This window comes from Micromys minutus, assembly GCF_963924665.1.
Source record: "Micromys minutus genome assembly, chromosome: 7".
Lineage (NCBI taxonomy): Eukaryota > Metazoa > Chordata > Mammalia > Rodentia > Muridae > Micromys > Micromys minutus.
In genome coordinates, this window is record NC_137976.1 from 31,735,759 (window position 1) to 31,757,389 (window position 21,631).

The following is a 21,631-nucleotide window of genomic DNA, read 5'->3' on the forward strand; positions in this document are numbered from 1 at the left end:
AAGAGAGAAACCCTTCAGTTCCCTAGAAAACAGAATAGTCACGACAGCATATGTGCACATTTGACCTAAAAATTTCATGGAGCTCCAAGTGCCATTTTTATGTATATATTTCAAACAAGTATTTGTATCATTTTCAATGATTAGTAATAGTGAAGTAATTATGCTAATTTACTGATTCTCAACTTAGGGTCTCCACTGTCATTTGTGATTAGAAGAATTTCATTAAAATCGTTTCCCAATTCTTTGTTTTGAAAATAAGGAATAAAAGAGAAGAAATGAGGAGGATAAAGTGAGGATGGGGAAGAAGAGGTAGAGAAGGAAGGAAAGCTGAGCTTAGTAAACTGAAAGTTAAATCTGTAGATAAACTGACTATAACAAATCATCAGACTCTTTCTAATATTATAATAAAGCAACAACAAATACTGGGCATATTTTTTTTTCTATTTAAAAGAGATAAGGGATTGTCTATATTCTAATCAAATAAGAGTAATATTGTCCCAGGACACAGATTATATGAGCATAAATCCCAGGTTCCAACATAGAAGCAATTTTACAGTTTTTATAGTAAGAGAACAAGGTACATGTTAAATACACTAGTGAAAACATTAAGGAGCTAAAGTAAAGTGGATAGGCATCAGATGTCTCTTTTTGTTTGTCAAAAACCAGGATTTCGTTCAGTTAATAAATTTCCATCTGTTAGTCACTGGATATTTAGTCTAACTCAGAGGTAGCTATTTAGAGAACCCGCCCAAGATAAACTGTAGTTAGGCTCTGGACCTGCAACAATTAGAACTCTTCATAGTCATTGCCATCTCCATTCATGGTTGCAGCTTCTGTCTGATAAGTCAGATCCACGGCGCTATCTTCCATACATATCTAGACAGAATTCTCTACCCATCCATTTGCTATCTGGTCATCCTCATGACTTTTGCCACTGACCTCTGACTTTCAGGTTCAGTGTCCTTCTATATAACCGATCAATGCATTTTCCTTATGAGCCTTCCTCTTCCTGGTGATTATGTTCTCATAGACAGCCTTTCTCGAACTCACGTCTCTTCCTCACCGAGATGCTTTGGCAAAACCACCTCTATCTCTCTCAGAAGTCCTTCATCTCCCAAAAAATTAATCTTTTTTTTTTTTGTTTTAGACTAACTATATTTTACTCTCTTACCAACTCAGACTAGAGATCATATCACATATTAATATGTGTTGACTTAATCTTGTGTCACCAGTTGGAATTTCTAAGTGGACAGAGTGTTGACATTTGACTTCTCATTTTGTTTCCTCTGTAGAATATGGCCATAAATAATGAATATTTTTCATGACCATGTTGGGTGATATTAAGAACTTTTGGCCACAAATTTAATGACATATATTAATGCTCTTTTTGTTTTTCAAACTTCAGTGTGCTATTATTTTCCATAATTTGAAATATTTTAACTAATCTATCCCCAACTCTCCACTTTGGAATAACATGTCTAAGCTAAAGACTGTTTGAGAGCTATAGAAAGTCCTTGAAATTACATTTCATATGCCCTATTATAAATTTATGGAGTTCTTATTAATGTAATCATGTAATACATGCTCTTCAAATACTTTATGATACATTTCCAGAGTTAATCATACTTTAAATGCATTAAAATTATATGATATAATATTAAAATAAGATTATATATGTGCCCATTTATAAAACATTTAAAAATCTGTCCTTTAGCAAATGAACTACTGGGCGATGAACCGCCTAATAATAATGAGGAGAGCAGACAACAGAAGCTACTCAGGTAGTTTAGGGACAAGAATTTTGATCCTTAGCCTTGGCCAGAGGCTGGAAATGTTCATGATTTGTCATTGTTGGAGGAACCAGAAATGCCAGTGTTTGGGAGTTTTGGTTTCCAGTCTGATGTCTTTATCTTGCCTATCCTTTTACATAGTTTGTGAGAAGCTATATCTGAGCGTGTGACCAAAACTGTATCTCTGATACCTGAAACAGACACTGAGACAGGTGACTAGGCTGATACATGAATCCCATTCCTCAACACTTTCTGCCAGAAGTCCTCCATTAAGCTCCTAAACAAGCATCTCAGTGGTACCCCAACTCTGGAGTGGCTGCTAGCTCATGGAGGCTCTGCTCATTTCCATCCGCTTAAACACCACCTAAGAGCTCATCATAAGTTCCTTTCTAAAATTTAACTTTTCTGTGGTCCATCTTTGTTAGGGTTAGAGTCAGGGATAAGGTTAGGGTTAGGGTTAGCATTAGGACTAGGGCTTGGGCTTGGGCTTGGGCTAGGGCTAGGGCTAGGGCTAGGGCTAGGGCTAGGGTTAGTGTCAAGGTGAAGACTAGGGCTAGGGTTAGGGCTAGATTTAGGGTTAATTAACAAGACAAGGACCTGACTTGTGGAGGGTCTGTGAATAGAAACTAAGACCCTATCTGTTTCATTAAACCAAATGAATTTAGAAAACCTCTGTTGTAATCAGGACTCTGTGTATCTCGGTTTCAGTTAGTTTGGAACTCCTAGGTTTCCTACAGAAATTGCCATGAGGAATAGTAGAAAGCAAAAGTGTATGAGTGTGGACGAAGAGAGAAGAAAACTGTCTACATTTCAACAGCACTATAAACAATTATAGGAAAATAACATATAAAATCACCATCGATTTATATAAATTTCAAGACAGAACAGGTTATTAGAGTAACAGATTGTCTGTAATAAGAAACCCATTAAGAGAGATTTCATATTCATTGGCATTTGGGGTGATAGAAAAGTTTTGAAAGCAGACAAGTGTTCTGTGGAGGCTGCAGAGGTATGGTGATTGATTAGTATCTCTGAGCTCTCAGCTTTAACATCATTACAAGCATACATTATGTTTTATTATCATGGATGTGATTAGTTTTAGTCATGCTAATAATTTGATTTGAAATTTTAATAAAACAGTTAAAGAAATATGTGAGGAAATTCTAAAGCAAAAGCAGACAGAATAATACATTTAAGCTACCCAAAGCATCCACGTTGATACTATGGCAACCTTAAAGAGAGAGCAGCATCTATAAGGGACTGGGCAAACCATAGGTCCTGGCATCAGGAAGATCAGCAATCCTCAGCTTTCCAGAGCTCCCTTATCACATCAATCAAGATAATAAATCTCTCACTTCAACGTTCTTCTTATTATTTACCTTATTTTAATTTATATGCATGTGTGTACACCGGAATGCATGTATGTATGTATACCATGTTTGTACAGGTGTCAGAAAACGTCAGACGAGGGGGTCAGACCCACTGGAACTGAAGTGACTGGTAGTTGGGTCATGGGCTCTGGGAACTGAATACAGATCCTCTGCAAGAGCCTCTGCAATGCTCTTAACTGCCGAGCCAAATGCTGAGCCATCTCACCAACCCCAGTTTTCTATGTTAAAATGACCTATGCATGCACTGAAAAAATATGGAATAAAACTTAAGGTGCTAAGAAGGCTCATGCTTTCAGTCCCACAATTAAAGCGTGTGCCATTTCTCCTGGTCTACATGGATTTCTCCTTTCAAATTTAAATTTTCTTTTAAGGCTTTCTGTAGGCTATAAAACTGTGTTCATCTTGCTTTTATGACAAGGGAGGATCTAGTTTTTATAAAGGTTGCTAGATTAAATGGGATGAGTAATATTAAACTGCACAGGACCATGAGTCTTACTTGGTACTTCTATAAGAAAGCCTGCCATCACCAAATCAACCAAGCCACATCAGGAGTCAGCGGAAGCACTGCTTTGTCTGGTATCAACTCAAGGTTCAGACCTGTCATCTCTACCATGAACAGTGACAGCGTGATCAGTCTACCTTTACAAGATTTTGATGAGGGGTCATATCTGTAGCCATCGGGACATTCACATTCGAAGTCTCCTGGAATGTTCTTGCACACGGCTGTGCCACAGACACTGGGCTTTAGAGAGCACTCATCCATATCTACAAATAAAATCAATATGTTGAAGTTTTCCAGTATCAAATAACTGCTTATTTGGCTTTTCAATCATATTTGATATTTATATCAACAGCCTTGGAACACCAAAATAATCACTTTATCACCATATTTGAGTTCCCTACATATGACTTTGGCATGAGTCATGGGAAATTTGCCTGATATTCCTTTATAGGAATAAAACAAAAAGAATTTTTTTAGTGATTTCTTTTTTTTTTTTTATCTACCAGGGAGAAGTATAAAAATGCATGAAAGAATTGGCTCGATTATATTCTCAATATTCTTTAAATATACTTCTAAATTTAGATTTCTGAAATTGGTTGAAATGTAGATTGACTGAATGCCTCAGTATAAATATTTAATAAATGTGAACTCATCTGTTTTATTTTTTATCTCCTTTTTCTACTTGGAAGTAGACAAATACCTAATTTTTTACCTGTCTTGCCTATAGTAATCAATAATCAAGATTTAAGGTAGAACTGGATAAAGTCTAAAAGCATTTCTAAAACTTCATTTATTCTAGTATCCTTTTTTTAAAATATTCTAGAAACTTCAGATGCATTTGCTGTGTTATTCTGTATAGTGGGAAGCAAAAGACAGGTTGCTAGGAGCAGAAGGTAACAATTCCAAGCAAACAAACAGAAGCGAGAGACAGTTCTACATAGACACAATGATTGTTCAGTTTTGATCATGTAGGTCAATGCAGACACACAAAGTCAAACACGAAATGCATTTCCAACTTTGAAAATTGGTGTGTTTATTTGGGCATATGAACAGATCAAATGTAGGCATCGCTGTGTTTCAACTAACTCACTCCCAAGTAATAAATTTAATCCCTATGATAAGAAAATGTTTCTACTTCCTAAGTATGTCTATGCCTGAGTTCTAAATGCAGATAGAATCTTACAAGAACTATGTTAATACTACTAATTAGGGAAACCACCTAATACTTATGATCTCTAATATTCCATAAAACTTAATTTGAATCCTTCAGTTAGTTAAAGAAAAATTAGGTAACATAAAGCCATTTAAAAGTCTCTGTGTAGAAGAAAATAAAACTGTGTTACTTAAATTACTTGGCTTTAGGCAGATTTGTAGAGAAATACATAGCTCTTGAGAATTAGGTGCAGTATGTTGACTCTGTATCCACATCTAATGTCTTCTGAGGTTTTAGACTTTCATATTTAGTCAATAACTGGCAACTGATTCCATGTTTTCCCATAGCATGGCCAAGGTCCTACTGTTAAAGCTTTCTAAATAATTTTCTGTAAATTGTGTATTCTGCTGAATATCTCAGATAAATCTCTATGTAAAGAAAGAGCTAGAAGCATATGTTCTGATCTGCAGAAACATTCTGGTGGTTGTTTAGTAGCACTGAGAAATGTACCCAGGGCTTCCATGTGCCAAGTGTGCACTCCACCAATGAACTATATTCCCAGCAAACAAACAAACAAACAAAAGCTTATTTATAATAACTGTACATGCATGTATTAACTCAATGTGAATATAAAAAAAATCCACAAAATTTGAATAAGGGTATTATTAAAGTAAGAACATTAAAGAATATTAAAATAGGAATGGGTACTGTCTGTATAATATATGTGGTATTGTGAATTATAATGGCTTCCTGTAACTACTTTTCTAATTATACCTCTGCTCTAATAGCCAAACTAAAACCTTTAAAGAGACAGACAAGAGAATTGTATAGTCACAGATTGGATAATGGCTTGGAAAAGACTGTTCGTAAATGCATTTCATTTCAGACTCATCCCACGGCACTTTAAATTACACTGCCATGTGTACTACATGATACTGAATACTACCAAGCCAATGAAAAGTTCCTGACACATGAAATCAGATGGGGGATTTTCTTTTTTTGTTGTTGTTTGTTTTTTTTTAAAGATTTATTTATTTATTTCATATATGCGAGTACATTGTTGCTCTCTTAAGACACACCAGAAAAGGGCATCAAATTCCATTACAGATGGTTGTGAGCCACCATGTGGTTACTGGAATTTGAACTCAGGTCCTCTGGAAGAGCAGTCAGTGCTCTTAACCACTGAGCCACCTCTCCAGCCCAAGATGGGGGATTTTCTAAGGCACAAATAACAGCTTACACAATGAAACTTCACACGTGATCTGATGAATTTTTAACCTCGTAACTCAACAAAGGAGGAAGAACAAAATCTTCTTTAAGGGTGTCTGCCTTGAAGAAAGATTTCACATCAGGATTAGAATTCTGGCTTGAGATGTATGTTTTCTCCTAGCGTCAATATCTGTAGATTTCTTACAGTAACTGGAGCAGTCCAATGACGTAGGATGTGCAAGGAGAGAAAAAGGAAAACAAAGATTCATAGAGAAAGCCAAAAGAAATACACTAGCTACATATAAAAAGATAACCTGACAGATGATTTAAATCCAAAGAAAAAAGAGTTAAGAGCAATAGTGATATAGTTAGGTATACAGAGAGTGAAAAGCAGAGTCTCCATCTCTCTCATAACCGTGATGGGAAATGGGCTTCAAAATAATGGGTTTATTTTGGAAATCAGAAAGATGGTTCTGAAAAGCAAAGATAAGATATAATAGTGAGGTTATCCAGCGCTGCAGGAGTCTTTGTGCAGCTGCTTTTCTTAAGGAGTAACAGAAGGAAGGTGCTGATTCTGAATACAGAACAATGTCTTTGGAAAGTCGCTAGCACCAAAGCCTCTCTTTTTAATAAACTACCTTTATTTATAACTAAATGGATCCTTGAAATATGCACTTGGGCATATGCACACACAAAAAGAGTGTGAGATACTCTTGTCATTGGTATGATAAACTGAGTCAGAATTGTACAGTATCACAAGGCTCCTGGACATAGAAGCACATTTACTGCAAGTGCTTTGAAACCAGAGTCTTTCGCAGGGCTTTCCCAGGGAAATTCCTCTACTGGCCTCACACAGCCGATACATTTGTACTCAGTTTCTGGGCTCTTACCTTTGCAGTCTTTCTTATTTGGGAGCATAGCAAAGCCACTTTTACAGGAGCAGTGGTAACTTCCAGGAGTGTTTTCACAAATCTGGCTACAGCCTCCATTGACATTTGAGGGATCTTTACATTCATTGACATCTACAGTGGAAAGACAAGTTAGTTTTAAAGAAATATGACCTTCAGATAAGTCGTCATGCAGCCATTCCAGAAAAGTTGGGGAAGGGGTGGGGGGGGGGAAGTTGGGAGGTGTGGATATTTTTATACATACCAAGCTGACACCTGTCTCCTTGCCAGCCTGGTTTACAGGTGCAAGTAAAAGCAGCTTGGCCATCTTTGCAGCTCAGATACCCATCTTCATTGCATGGCATAGGGTCACATTGGTCTGGGATGGCTAAAGGAAACAGAGCTCTATTTAATTTTTACCCCGGCAAAGGAAAGTGAATAGCAGACCTGGAAACGTACAACTGCCTAAAACCAATAGAGTAGGCTGCATTCTTCCGAGTGCTTTCAGTGCTTGCTCATTGGAAATGGAGAGCAGCCCGAGCGTGTAGCTCAGCTAGTGGAGTTGCTGTCTAGCACGTGTGGATTACTGGGTTTGATACCAACTACTGCAAATACTTGATGGTGTAGGCTCATGCCTGCGATCCCAGCACTCAGGAAGTGGAGAGGGAGATCATGAGTTGAAGGCCATCTTTGGCTGTACAGTCAGTTCAAGGCCAGCCTGGACTACATAAGACATTATCTAAAAAAAAAGAAAAGAAAGAAAAGGAAAGGAAAGGAAAGGAAAAGGAAAAGGAAAGGAAAGGAAAAGGAAAAGGAAAGGAAAAGAAAGAAAAGAAAAGAAAAGAAAGAAAAAAAACGAAGTTTAAATATGGAAGAAATTAAAAAGTGAGACAAGGCTCTGACTGTCCTCAAATTTACTATGTAGACCAGGCTGGCCTCGAACTCACAGAGATCTGGCTGCCTCTGCCTCCCAAGTGATGGGATCAAAGGTGTGTCCCAGCAAGTCAGGAAAATATTTCATTTGATTTAAGCCTTAAAACAACTCCATGAGGAAGACAGACGATATAATTTGATGATTCCAACTTGAAGCAAGATGAAATAAAAGGGACCTTCTTGCCTAAAATAAGTGGAATTCTTATTACAGTACATGAAACAAAGGTTTTAAAACACTGGAGAATGAGTATCAGAAAAATGAGAGAAAATGAGACCAACTAGCAAATGGTGATCACTGTAGGCTCTATACAAACTTCAGAGAATAAAGGTTGTTAACGTACACACATTTTCATATTTACATCATCAGTAAAAGAATGTGCACGGCTCTCCTCCGACCTACCAGTTAACCATAACATTCGCTTATACTATGTGATTATACAATTCCAGCCAAAATAAAGATGCTAGAAATAATATTTCTGATAGCCAGTAACTTGAAGCCTACTACCACTGATCACCACTCAGATGAAATGTTAGGGGAATTTTTTATTTTAAGTATAACAGAATGCATTTGCAATAGAAAATTAATTATGCTTCTCTATGCAGTTCAAAAATGCATTTCTGCTTGGCATAGCCCCCTTCAGGAGCTCACTTATTGCTTTTTAAACATCAGTTTTTATCAACACTGTGTATTTAACTTACAAAACTTCTATGGTTTTCTTGTTTGTTTGTTTTTTTTTTTTTTCTTTTTCTTTTTTCTATGTTGTTTATAAACAGCAGCTTACCATTGACACAGCTCCTGAGGTCAGGGTAAGCACTAGTTGACTGCCTCGCAGCACTGAATGAGCCAACTCGGAATGCGCCCAGACAACCTATGAGAAAAAAGATGTCATTGTATCAGAACAGCCTTGATCTGAACTCACAGTACCCTAAAGTCAGAATATTTCCATCCCTACTGCTTCACAAAAAAAATTAGTACCAATGGACCGCCCTAAAAGTTTCCACCTCTGCTTTTATTGTCAAAGTTCAAGACAACTTCTCAATTAAACCTAAGACACGATGTGCACCAGCTTGGGAGCACAGCAGGTTTAAGCTGCTGTGTTGTTAACAAGACAAAGAAAAAAGTCTTTTTATGGTTCCAGTACCCATTTTCCTCTTCCCCTTGAGTAACAGTATTTTATCTAAAGGATACTTTGGTATTGAGTTGTAAATGTTATATATAAATGAATTGGCAGATGTGAAGCAAATACAACATCAGTAGTATGAGGGATATGTTTTCTTAAAGGCATTTATTTAGTGTGTATGCAAGCTCATGTTTGCACACTCCTTACTAGGACAGAGAGAGAGAGAGATCAATCAGAGCACGTTTTAGGAGCCAGTCCTTTCCTCCTGGTGTTTGAGGCAAGAGATCTTGTTCTTTCTCCTGCTGTGATAATTTCTGAGTTTCTGCCAGTTCTCCTGTCTGTGTCTCATCTCCCTCTAGGAGTGCTGGGATTGCAGACATGACCCAGCAAGTCTCCCTGGGTTCTGGGCAAGACACTCAAGTCATCAGGGTAGCACACAAGCTCTTTGATCTGTCCAGCTATTCAACTGACTCGTGGATGCAGTGAGAGAAAAAGAAAAATTCTCGTTGGTCTCTCTTTAGGAGCCACACAGGTAAAAACAGTGACTGGGTGGCCACAAAAGACACGCACATGGCATGTTCTTCATTTATCCTCTCCTCTTGAGAGAAGGGATTACTGCTGTCTAGATCGAATCAAAAGAAGGGGAACTTTGGATCCTGACTATGATGGTGTTTTGTGCCGGTACATATTTGTAGGGATACTCATGAAAATACTCGGCTGCAATTAATAATTTTGTTCCAGAATGTTCCCTTGACAGCATCTGAAACTTGTTAGTATTGTATTGATGTAATCTGCTACAGCTAGGATAGGCAAATTTATTCTTTTGCCATGTAAACAACCCATCTCAAAACTTATCTCATTTGTATCATGGCTTATTATTTTGATCTGATTAAACTTTGTGATCCGGGACACTGAGCATTTAATGTGCCGGCTCTGTTCAGTAAAAATTGAGAATAAGTCCACTTAACACTTTTCCCTTTTATTTTTATTTAAAAGTTTTATATGACATGTTCACCCCGGGATACTCTGAGAATCAACTTTTTTTCGTGGCATGGCTTGGGTTGAAAAGCCCAGTGAAGCAGTTCTAAGCCATGGCATTGCTAATACAGCTGTTCTAAATCTGATCTAAAAATAAATTATATTTTTATGACTCTATTAAGAATTTCATGATTTTTCTTGAATACATTCTCTTTGCACTCACCCCAATTCCAGATCCACGTCATTTGTCTCAACATTATGTCCTTTTTAAATTCATTTTTTAAAAATCTTAAATGAAAATATAATTACACCTTTTTCCTCTTCTTACTCCAATACCTTCTATGTGGCTCAAACCTTCCCATTGGTTCCCTCTCAACATTATGCCCTAGATACATAAATATAGCCTACTTATCTGAGGTAATGTGACTTAGATGTATATAGTTTCAGGGCTGACCACTTGGAATTGGGTAATCAACTAAAGATTTTATCTCTGAAGACTTTTTTTCCCCCTCTCAGCATTTGCCAGTTGCTTTCAGTTCTTTGTCTATGAGTAGGGCAGGCCCTGTGAGATTGCCCTCTTCTACATTAGTATGTCTGTTGATGTTGTAAGTCTCCGGGTCTTGCTCTTCTACGTTAATATGTCTGTTGATGTTATATGTCTCCGGGTCTTATGCAGGCAGCCATTATGCTGAAGTGTCATGTATGAAAGTTCTCTAACTTCAGTTTGTTCTATCCATATTTGCCTTAGCGTGGGGCTAATCAATCTTTCTCCCTCTGTCTCCGTCTCCCTCTCTCTCCTTCCCCATACCATCATCTGTCCATACCTCCCTAGCTACAGGTGAGATCCTTTCCCCCCTTCACACTAGAACTGAGAGATTATTGGCTGGCTGTTTTTATACAGACATCCATAACTGCTGTGAATGTGTACATCACTCATGTCATGTACTCTGGTACTCCCCTGCCTCTCTGACTTTAACAATCTTCCCACCCCTCTTTGGGTGTGGGCCTTGATCCTCAGAAAGGGGATATAATAAAAAAAATAATAACCAACTGCCACTTCTGGCTGGCTGGGTCCCCCTCTTATCCTCTGTACTCTGAGTGGTTGTGTTTTCGAATTTATCACCATCCACTGCACACAGAAACTTCTGCTTAGGACTGAGAGCTGCTGGAAACTACAGGTAGAGAGAGCCGAGTTCAGAGGGCAGTTTGATACCACATCACTATATCAGAATACTAGTGGTAAGCTCACTCCTAGGGAGGATGAGCTCCCCAACTATGGGTTCCTCACTTGATTTACAGCACAAGGCACACGTTTCTTTCCATAGAACAAGAACTCTGAGTCTTTGACCAAGACGTTCTGAACACACACCCCGGAAGAGGCCAGCATGACGTAACTGAACTGTCAACTGTAAAATCTCCAGCACCAAACATTCTGTTGGCTCCCCTGGGCATCACAAAGACTGCCACCATTGTATCCTCCGAGTCGTACCTCTATGTGGTTAGTAGCTTCAACCCTGCAGTTTGTGGTCTGCCTGAGTTTACTTTCTATACTCAAATCTGTACATTTATTCTACCAAGGCAGGAGGACAGAAGTGAAATGAACAGAGAGTATCATGTGCTCCGTCAACACAGCAGTTCTCAACCTGTGGATCTCACAGATCTTTTTCTGAGAGAACTTTTTGCTGTCTTAACATCATTTGTTGATTCACTCTGTTTTACCTGCCAGTGTGCTTAGATCTGCTCAGACTATAGAACATTTGGCTTGTACTTCCTATCTGAAAATTAACTCTGTTCCAAAATCCATCCAGGTTTCCTTTATAATCATTCAGCCGCTATTGCAATTGCTTAGCCTTTCCTTCCTGAGGTTTTGACAACTGTTGTGTGAATACAGTTTTTGACATCACCTGGAATACCCAATTCTAGCTCCCCGTCTTACTCATAGTCACCTAAGTCAATGTTTGAGCCCCTAAAAGATAACTCTGATATGAAGCACATCATTCTGTGGTAAAGCCATCTGACCTTCCTTTATTTCACAGGATGGAACTTTTTTTATTCGAAGGCTATTGGAATTTCTAAGCAACCGTTTGATTTTTGACTTCCGGCCAATTCTTCACACCAAAGTGTTCAAGCAGTGGATCTCAACCTTCCTAATGCTGAGATCCTTTCATACAGTTCCTCATGTTGTGTTGACCCTCAACCGTCAAAGCATTTTCATTACTATTTCATAACTGTAATTTTGCTATTGTTACAAATCATAATGCAAATATCTGTGTTTTCCAGTGGTCTTACACAGCCCCTGTGTAGGGGGTCACTCCACTGCTATATTAAAGAACCACATCATCTTACTTTCACTGCACTGTCCTGGTTGGACACATTTTCAGATTGGTTCCTAAGTTTCCTTCAGTGTTTAACTTCTATTTGTTGTGAGCTTTTCTGCTTTCCAGGAGACATCAATTCTTTTTTTAAATAGGCAGAGTGCCTGGCAGGAAAGCATAAATGTGTATTACACTTTGAACAGTGTATATATGCAAATGTGTCAAGAACATGGAGATGATTGTGGGACTGGCTGTTGTTACTGAGCAGGTCTTCAAACTATCTAGACACTCTGGATGGAAAGGAATTCTTCCCTGAGATGTACAGTGTGTGCCTTAGATAAGCTTTATTTACTTTTATTTTTAAGACTTATTTTTACTTTTTAAATGTGTGTATATATTTGGGTGGGAATGTATAGGTGTCTGGAGGGTTTATAGGTATTCGATTCCCTAAACTCTGAACTGAACCTAGGTCCTTTGCAAGAGCAGGTAATGGTCTTAACTTCTGAGCCATCTCTCCAACCCTCTACTATTTATCCCATGTAGTATAGTTTGGCTTTGAACTCATGAAACTCCTGCCTCAGCCTCATTAATACTGAGGGATTCCAGGCATGCAAACACCACATCTGTTCTAAACCTAAACTTTCCATTTCAGATAAGATACCAAGACAACACATCCATTTGCTGTACTGGTTTGTGGATCAAAAAATTTTTCTACGATATCAATCTTAAAAAGAAATGAACTGGCCAGGTTATGTTCCCATTCCTTGTCAAGTCTTCCTTTGCCTGGTATTTTCTTTCTGTCTCATTAGCATTAGCATCTCTCACAACTAGCTTTTCTTTGTAGTACACTTATCTCTATGAAAAGGTAAAAATCTACAAGCCAGCTTTTGAGAAATAAGAGAGTCATAAAAAATAAGTTTATAAATGCTTCTTTTTGTGGAGAAGAACTTTAATCTGAAAAAAGCAATTACAAAAAACAGGACATGAGATTAGAAGAGAAATATGCACTGTCACATAAATTTGGTGTATGTTTGTTTGTTGTAGCAAATTCAAACCTGCAGACTGGATGAGAACCTGACTTAATGAGCATGAATAATTAAGTCAATAGGGGTCACTGTGTCTGGTTGGGGCAGGCAACTTCCAGGTCTCCTAGTGTTGCAGAGACTGACACAATAATATTTGTATAATTCCTTAATATCACAGAATGGCTGACCCTCTCCTTTTGTTCCTGACTACAAATCTATGAAAGTGATGACTTAAATGGCTAGCAGATTAAGAAATAACAGATGCCATAAAAACAGATAAAACATGCAGAGATTTTAATGTTATTAACAGTTCTTCAAACTTATGTCCTAACTGACATAAGTGACATGTATTACTTCTTTGCTCGGATACTCAGTCATTAGTTGCCTTCTGTAGAAGAGCAAGCCATCTCCACAATTCCTAGTTTAACTAATAGCTATTTAAAGTTGATTTGGGGGTCAAATATCTGAGAAGCAATCAATTCACCAAAGTAAAGATGTCTGTGACATAGGGAGTCAACCGGAGCACTAAATTGGAAGATAAGCCATTCCAACATGAGCCATGACAGCTCATGCTGTCTGACACCCACCTCCACTGGTCTATAAAATGTTACATGTAAGATTCTATTCATGGGACTGAGTTTTCTTCACTATGGCCCTTATTGCATAGCAGCTAGCATCCAAGTAAAAAGCAGAAATTGCAAGACCTTGGAAGGGATACCGTACTGCTGTCACCATGTATTATGATGTAAGCAATTCAAGGATCCACCCAAGGATGTGTGGGCATGGAAGACAGTGTCTACCTCCTGCTAAGAGAGTGGGGAAAATGACATATCAGAGGGTATGGCGAGCAGGAGACACTTCTGTGCCATCTTTGGAAAATGTAGTCAATCACAGAGAGATGGAAATGCCCACTGGAAGTCACTCTAGGCTTCAAATTTCTTGTTACTATAGGGACCCACAGACCTTTTCAAAGTATAAATTTTGCTTTTATCAATCTTCTTTGCTGTTTTCTATTTCACCTATTTCTATCTACATGTTATGACTTGCTATTTGGAGCTTACTCTATGGTGCTTTAATTTTTTTCATTTGAATACTTAGGCCTTTTTCAAGCCTTGCAGCTTGAATTCTGGCTGCTTCCCCAGCACTTAGTGACTGCAGCTCAGCCTCTTAAGACTTCAGGCTACTTCCTGTTTTAGGTTTTTCTTAACATTAGTGCCAAGATTCCTAGTGTTTCTTTAGAGATGATTTGAAAAGATGAAGTAATAAGACATTTGGCTAAATTCACTAGTATGGCAAGACCTGCAAGCTAAAGTGTGTTTGTTTGTTTGTTTGTTTGTTTTCTGTGTGTGTTTTGTGTGTGTGTGTGTGTGTGTGTGTGTGTGTGTGTGTGTGTGTAGTTTTAGCAATTAAACCTAAGGTCTTATGTTCTAACAATGAGCTGCATCTCCAGCCCTAAAGAATGATTTCTAATATTTACATTTAGGCTCACAGTTTACCATTCTCCAGAAAATTTATTCCCTATGAACAAAGTCATTTACTTTTCTGAGTGATGCTTTCCTAAAGCCTATATAGATGTTAAGCTTATTTATCCTATTTCCTGGGGGGGGGGCAATTTAAGTTACAATGACATCCTGTGGTTATAACTCAGTGGCAAAGTACAACCTAGAACATATAAGTACTGAGTTCAATCTCTAGCAGTTCATAAAAAGTTTATGAACTTGATTTTATAAGTTTATATGGAAACACATGTTTGTTTCATAAAACTTCTTTTTAAAAGTTCTTTGCAACCATTAATTGTTTTCATTTCTTGAAACAAACTAATGACATCAATTATGTCCATCTATGTGATAAATGTCAGTAAACCCAGGGTAATTCTGTTCTAAATTGCATGTTCTAAGGGCAGCAGATGGCAAGGATAACTACATGAAGTTCTTTATATGGTCCTGAAAATTTAAGTCTAGACACTGTCCAAAAAGTATTGACATCTGTGATCTAATCTGAATAACCTTCTCTCTTTATAAGGACAACCCAGCATAAATTGTGCATGATTAAATTACTATTATGTTCATTGTGAATGAAAATACACATTGCATTTTCTAGTGAGGACCATGGCCCCTCTGCATATCCAATGACAGAATATCTAACTTTGATAAGGGATTTTCTTTTTCTCTTTCAACATTGAAACTCACCACTTATACATACAAAACAAAGTATAAGATTTAAATCAAAAGCATTTTTGTTTCATCTAATGGATTAAAATAATAACACCTTCCATTAGAAGAAAGACTGACAATAAATCTATTATCTATCTCCTTAACAATCCAAGAAATCTAAAGTTAGAAAGTCTAGTGATATTCTGCATATAGTAAATATAAACTCTTCAAAGAGTTAAAAACAATAACAAAAGCAAAAATGAAAACATGTTGCCAGCTAAGAGTTATTCTGAAACAGAAACGCTCATCTCAGATTCCAAGTTTTGTTTGTATTTTAGACCTCTACGATGCTGCCAAGGTAGTCATAGAAAGAGCAGAGAAAAATGGATGGATTCAGAAGAAAAATTAGAAGAGATAGAAAGATAAAATTGTTATTTAAGGAACCTCTCTCAAACACATATTCTATATTTAAAAATTACTTATATTTTCTCAAGTATACTGTGATCAAAGAATGTTTATTATCGATGGTTTGTCCTGCGCAGTACCCCTCATTACATGGCCTCAAGAAACAAGGCTAATATAACCTTATAATTTTAGTTGCTTAGAAGTATCTCCTTTTATTATTAAACATTTAAATTGCCCTCTAAATATGAGAGGCTAGAATATGCTTGATAACTCATCCTTTCTCAATTATTTCTACAATGCAAATCCTTGGCTTCTGTTTTAGAAAGTGGTGACTCATAATGTATACAAAAATAGATGCTTTTCCTGGTTGAATGCTTTTATCCATTCTCTACCCTTTTAAATGTAAAGGCAAAGGGTTTTACTACTCATGGTGTACTACTGAAAGAAAACATTCAACACTGGTATTAGAGAAGGAAAGAAAGGAGTTGGCCTTACCACCCTGAATGTATCCCATCTCATCTGATCAGGGAAGTTAAAAAGGATCCAGCCTGGGTAAAACTTGGAAGGAAGAGAAAGAAGCAAATAGAAATTGCTCATCAGGAGAGAAACATGAAGAAGACAAAAGGAAATACATTTTATTAAGTGCTTTGGAATCTTGCTGAAAACCCACCTAAAGAGGTAACAAATGGGCTCATATGCATTGGGAATCTGAGATCTTGCTGTGCTCTCCAGAGAGCTACTATAGAATTTATCAGTGTCTTACAGGTGGTGAGAGGAGGATAAACTACATACATACAGTAGGGTCAAGTCACCAACTCAGCAGGTGGCACAAATAAAGGATCCCAACCATCATGTACACCAAGAACTCTGAAGAGCAGTCATGGACCTGTTTCACAAAGATCCTGTACCCAGTGGTCTTGGACTTTTAACCTACTAATTATCCTATAAGATAAATACAAATCCATGCCAATTTTTTGTATTTTTCCCTTAAGGTCCAAAGAATAAATAGTCTTCCCATAAATGTCTCTGGAATTGCTCCAAAAGCACACAGAGTAATATATAAAACATATAAAATAACTATACTCAAATTCCCAGAGTAATGAGCTTAATGGCTTAATCATTTGTAAGACTATATTAAAAATATAAAAGTTCATTTCTATATTTTCCCAAAGATTTCCTTTCTATTTCTAGTTGGCTAGAGGTAATAGGGTGAAACCAAGCATAGATAAGTGGTATTCTAAAAGAAAATGTGGGGAAAGGAGCATAATTCTGTTGTAAACATGGAGAATCACAAGAAACAGATGCAGCAATTAGAAACCCTAATATATGTAACCAGAACGACATTCCCAAGTAATATTAATATGAAACATTTCTACATTTGCTTTAAGAAAATAAGCCTTGTTACTTTGAAGTAGTATTTAGTTGAAGTCACGTAACATACAGGGGTGTCCAAATATTACCACATTGAGAGCCCAGCATCCAAAAGAGCAGGAACTGTAGACTGCAGGAAGTGAAGAGGTGACGTCACAGAGAGGATCTGTGAATGACTTTTACAAATTGGTGAAGGATAACTGTACATCATGTTATTGATGAGCTTAGAAATCTTTCATTCTGTGAAAGACAGCCCATGAAAACATATTTGTACACAGTGTCTGGGTGTCTGAAGATAATTGGCATCAGTCTAAAGATATTTTAGCAGAAAGACATGGAAAACTACCAGTGACAGTTCAGCATAGTAAAGAGGCAATCTAAATCAGTTGACGTGACTTTAAATACAAGAGCATCATAGCTCTTGTGTCTTCCCAAGGGTCGTAAGTTAGAATTGGATGGGTATACAGGCAGAAGGTGAAGTTTGAACATTTCTAGGTTCCCCTCAATTTCCAAGATTTTATGCTTCAGTTGCTTAAAACTTACCTAAATATTTTGGATAAAAATAATCCTAGAAAAAAAAATAGATATATTAGCAAACCTAAATTTTACTGCAGAGTTAAAGATTAATGTGTTAGTTATTTTCATACTAACATGGGAATAAATTACATGTTGTGTGTTTTTACATTCTAATTTTTCTATATGAAAATATTTCAAGAAAAGATAGGCAATACTTGAGATATATCTATATCATCTATATCTATATCAATCTATATCTATGGGCTTAAAACACCACTGGATATACTGTAACTCACTATGTAGCTCAGGTCCACCACAGACTCACAGTAATTCACATGCACCTTCCTCCTAAGTGCTGAGATTAACAGTGTGTGTCACCACATCTGGCCTTCATTTGATATATTTGTATATCATTATGATCAGCTACATTGTGGTCACAATGAAATAATTTGACAGGAACTAAACTGAGCACTTACCTTATTTTCATCTAATGCACACATACCACCTTCCTTATAAACTGGTGGGTACCAAAAAAATTAACATAAGGGGGAGAAAGAAATGTATTTTATGAAAGTGAACAGGTTATAAATTTCTGACAGTAAACTTGTAATATATCTCATATGTAGCATAAATAACACAAGAATATTTCATGCAAAACTAAAATATTCAAAGTTCTGGCTCAGACAGCAGGGAAGATGGCTTTTTCCAAGTCAACGTCCTCACTTTTTCCCACTACACAAAACCCTGCACCACAGGTTTCTCCTACCTTCTGAGAAAGGGGTCTGACACTGACTCATTCAGAAAACATTGCTGTTTATAGCAAAACCAAACAATAATGAGCAACAAATGGGGTTCAAGAATTTATGTTATGCTAATGACAAGAGTATCTTGAGAACTGGTGAGCAAGAGGGTAAACACCTGGAGTAGGAGCTAAGGGTATGAGGGGTACAGACAGGGAGTGGGTGGAGTGTCGACAAAACCAGTGGAGAAGGTCAAGAAACAGGAATGAGTCTTCCTTCTCTGGCTTCTTCCCACTTCCCTCCTTTGCTCTCCCTTTCCAATTACTCTTTGAAGTCTGACCTCAGAACATAAGTAAATTGCAGAACTATACAGTTAAGTATTTATTAATGACATAATCATATGACATGAATGCTCAAAGCATTCTCCCAAAGCCATCGAGTAGATATAGGGGACAGGCCAAATAAAATGGAAGACTTAATCATTATAGGAAGTAGGTGGTGTGTTTAGGGTTTATTGTATTATTCTTTCTACTTTAAAAAATTTTTCATAATGGAAAGGAATATATGAATCTATCTAATATATACTATAATTATATAAAATTATATATACATTCCTTTTTATTATAAAAATTTTAAACATGAAACTTTATATATATATATATATGTATGTATGTATATATATATATATATATATATATATGTATGGTATATATATATATACCATAAGGAAGTTTACTATATTGTATAGGATAGAAATTTTTGTATTACTATTGTTTATGTTGACTAATTTTATGTCAACTTGACACAAACTAGAATCATCTGGAAAGAAAACTCAATTGAGAAACTGCTTCTGTAAGATTGAGTTGTAAGCAGAACTGTAGGGCAGTTTTAGTGACTGATGGAGGAGGTCCAGACCACTGTAGGTGATGGTATCATTGGGATGATGGTCCTGGATTCTATAGCAAATCTGGCTAGCTAAGCAGGCCATGAGGAGCAGGCCAATAAGCAGCCCTCCTTCATGCCCTCTGCATTAGCTCCTCCGTCTGGGTTCCCACCTGGTTTGAATCTCTTACAGCTTTCCCTCAATGAACCTAAATTCAGGATATATGAGCCAAATAAACCCTTTAATCTCCATGTTGCTTTTGCTCTTGAAGTTTTTTCACACTTTGGTCCCAATCATAAGCAGATTAAAAACTAATTGTTGGGTATTTGTAGAAAACTTTCTTCTTCAAACCTATCAGAACATGTAGAGATTAAAGGGCTACAAGAACAGCCACAGAGGACAGGAGTGGCTACAGTTTGGGACAGATCTTCTAACTAGAAACAGTGTTCTTGCTCATTATCACTCAGCTACTGTCATGCTGGGAGCTGTAGGAGAAGCACAGGAGGACCCTTATACACACTGTCTCCCTTTTTTCTTCAGATTGTACAATTAGGAAAGACATCTGAAGAAACCCTTAAGGGTATGAGCTCTAAAGGTGAAGCTTATACCACTTGGTGACATGCATGGTGGTACACACCAACGTATAATCGCAGTATTTGGGAGGCTGAAGCAAAGGCAGGAAAGGAGTGAGTTTCAGGGTAGTTGGGACTACAAGTGAGACTATCTCAAATACAAGCAATCAACAAAAGCAAAACAAACAAGAAACACAGTGATAGAAATACCCACGGTCACATTTCACACACATCTTCTCTTGGAGTCTCAATGCTATCAAATTTGGGTTAGGATAAAATCACTACAAATCACAAAGTCAACACTAGTTGTTGACAAAGACTTAAAAGAAATCTAGTTATACCAGAGCACCTGTCCCTGGCAGTTTTCCTGAAATGACAGGGCAATACATAGAAAGTGGTCTACAGAATCATTAGCTTTCAAATGAAGCCAAAGAAACACAGCTGACAATGTTCTGTCTGTAACTGTATACCTAGGTGCGTGGACTCAACAGTTTGTTCCATGACTTCTTACCGTTTCAGGATGATTTTCAAAGACCTCCCTGGCCTCCTCCTTATTGCAGAGCTCTTCAATGCACTCCCTTTCAAGGTTGCCCTTTTTAGCTTCTTCAAGCATGCCATTTGCACGGCGTTTCCTCACCAGAACTTGTGAAGCACGCTCTTTTGACAAGACTGTAGAAACACAAGCTTATATAAATAAAACTTTTCATTTTTCCCAGAAGGTATATCACGTTACTAAATAATATAAGCTGAAATAATTTTCTGCCTATGAAAATGCAAGATATTTTAAATCAACAGGCTTTAAATAAGGAAATCCAGGACACAATGAAAAGACCGAATCTGAGGATAATAGGCATAGAAGAGAACAAAGATTGCCAACATCAAGGGCCAGTAAATATCTTCAGAAAAACTATAGAAGAAAACTTCCCTAACCTAACGAACAACATGTGTGTAAATATATAAAAAAAACCTACAAAACTCCAAATAGATTGGAGCAGAAAAGAAATTGTCATATCACATAATTGTCAAACAACAAATGCAAAATACAAAGAAAGAATATTAAAAGCAGTAGGGGAGGTCAAGTAACCTATGAAAGCAGACCTAACAGAATCATACCACACTTCTCAACAGAGACTATGAAATCTACAAAATCCTGGGCAGTTGTCATACAGATCCTAAGAGAATACAAATGCCAGCCCAGGCTACTATATCCAACCAAACTCTCAATTAACATAAATGGAGAGACCAAGATATTCCATGACAAAACTAAATGTACACAATATCTTTTTACAAATCCAGGCCTACAAAAAATAATAGGTGGAAAACTCTAACACAAAGAGAAAAACTAAACACTAGAAAAAAAAAATTAAAGTAATCTTCTTTCAACTAACCCAAAACAAGACAGCTACACAAAAATAATTTCACCTCGCATAACAAAAATAACAGGAAATAAAAAGCATTGGTCCTTAATATCTCTCAACATCAATGGACTCAATTCCCCAATAAAAAGACATAGACTAACAGGCTGGATACACAAGGAGGATTCAACATTGATCCTTTCTCATTGCCCTGTACAAAGCTCAAGTGGATCAAGAGCCTCCACTTAAAACCAGATACACTGAAGCTAATAGAATAGAAAATGGGGAAGAGCCTTGAACACATCAGCATTGAAAAAAAAATTTCTGACCAG

The 21,631-nt window shown here is 37.1% G+C and overlaps 1 protein-coding gene across 1 annotated transcript in view; it reads right to left on the reverse strand.

The window, feature by feature from the left end:
* PROS1 (protein S) overlaps positions 1–21,631 on the reverse strand; it is a 65,663-nt gene that overhangs the window by 22,090 nt on the left and 21,942 nt on the right. Inside the window, exons 2-7 of the mRNA XM_080919028.1 lie at positions 20,456–20,613; positions 17,777–17,801; positions 8,648–8,734; positions 7,198–7,320; positions 6,936–7,067; positions 3,821–3,946 (exon numbers count right to left, since the gene is read on the reverse strand). Coding sequence (XP_080775154.1) covers positions 3,821–3,946; positions 6,936–7,067; positions 7,198–7,320; positions 8,648–8,734; positions 17,777–17,801; positions 20,456–20,613 — 651 coding nt within the window. The remainder of the gene's footprint in view (positions 1–3,820; positions 3,947–6,935; positions 7,068–7,197; positions 7,321–8,647; positions 8,735–17,776; positions 17,802–20,455; positions 20,614–21,631) is intronic.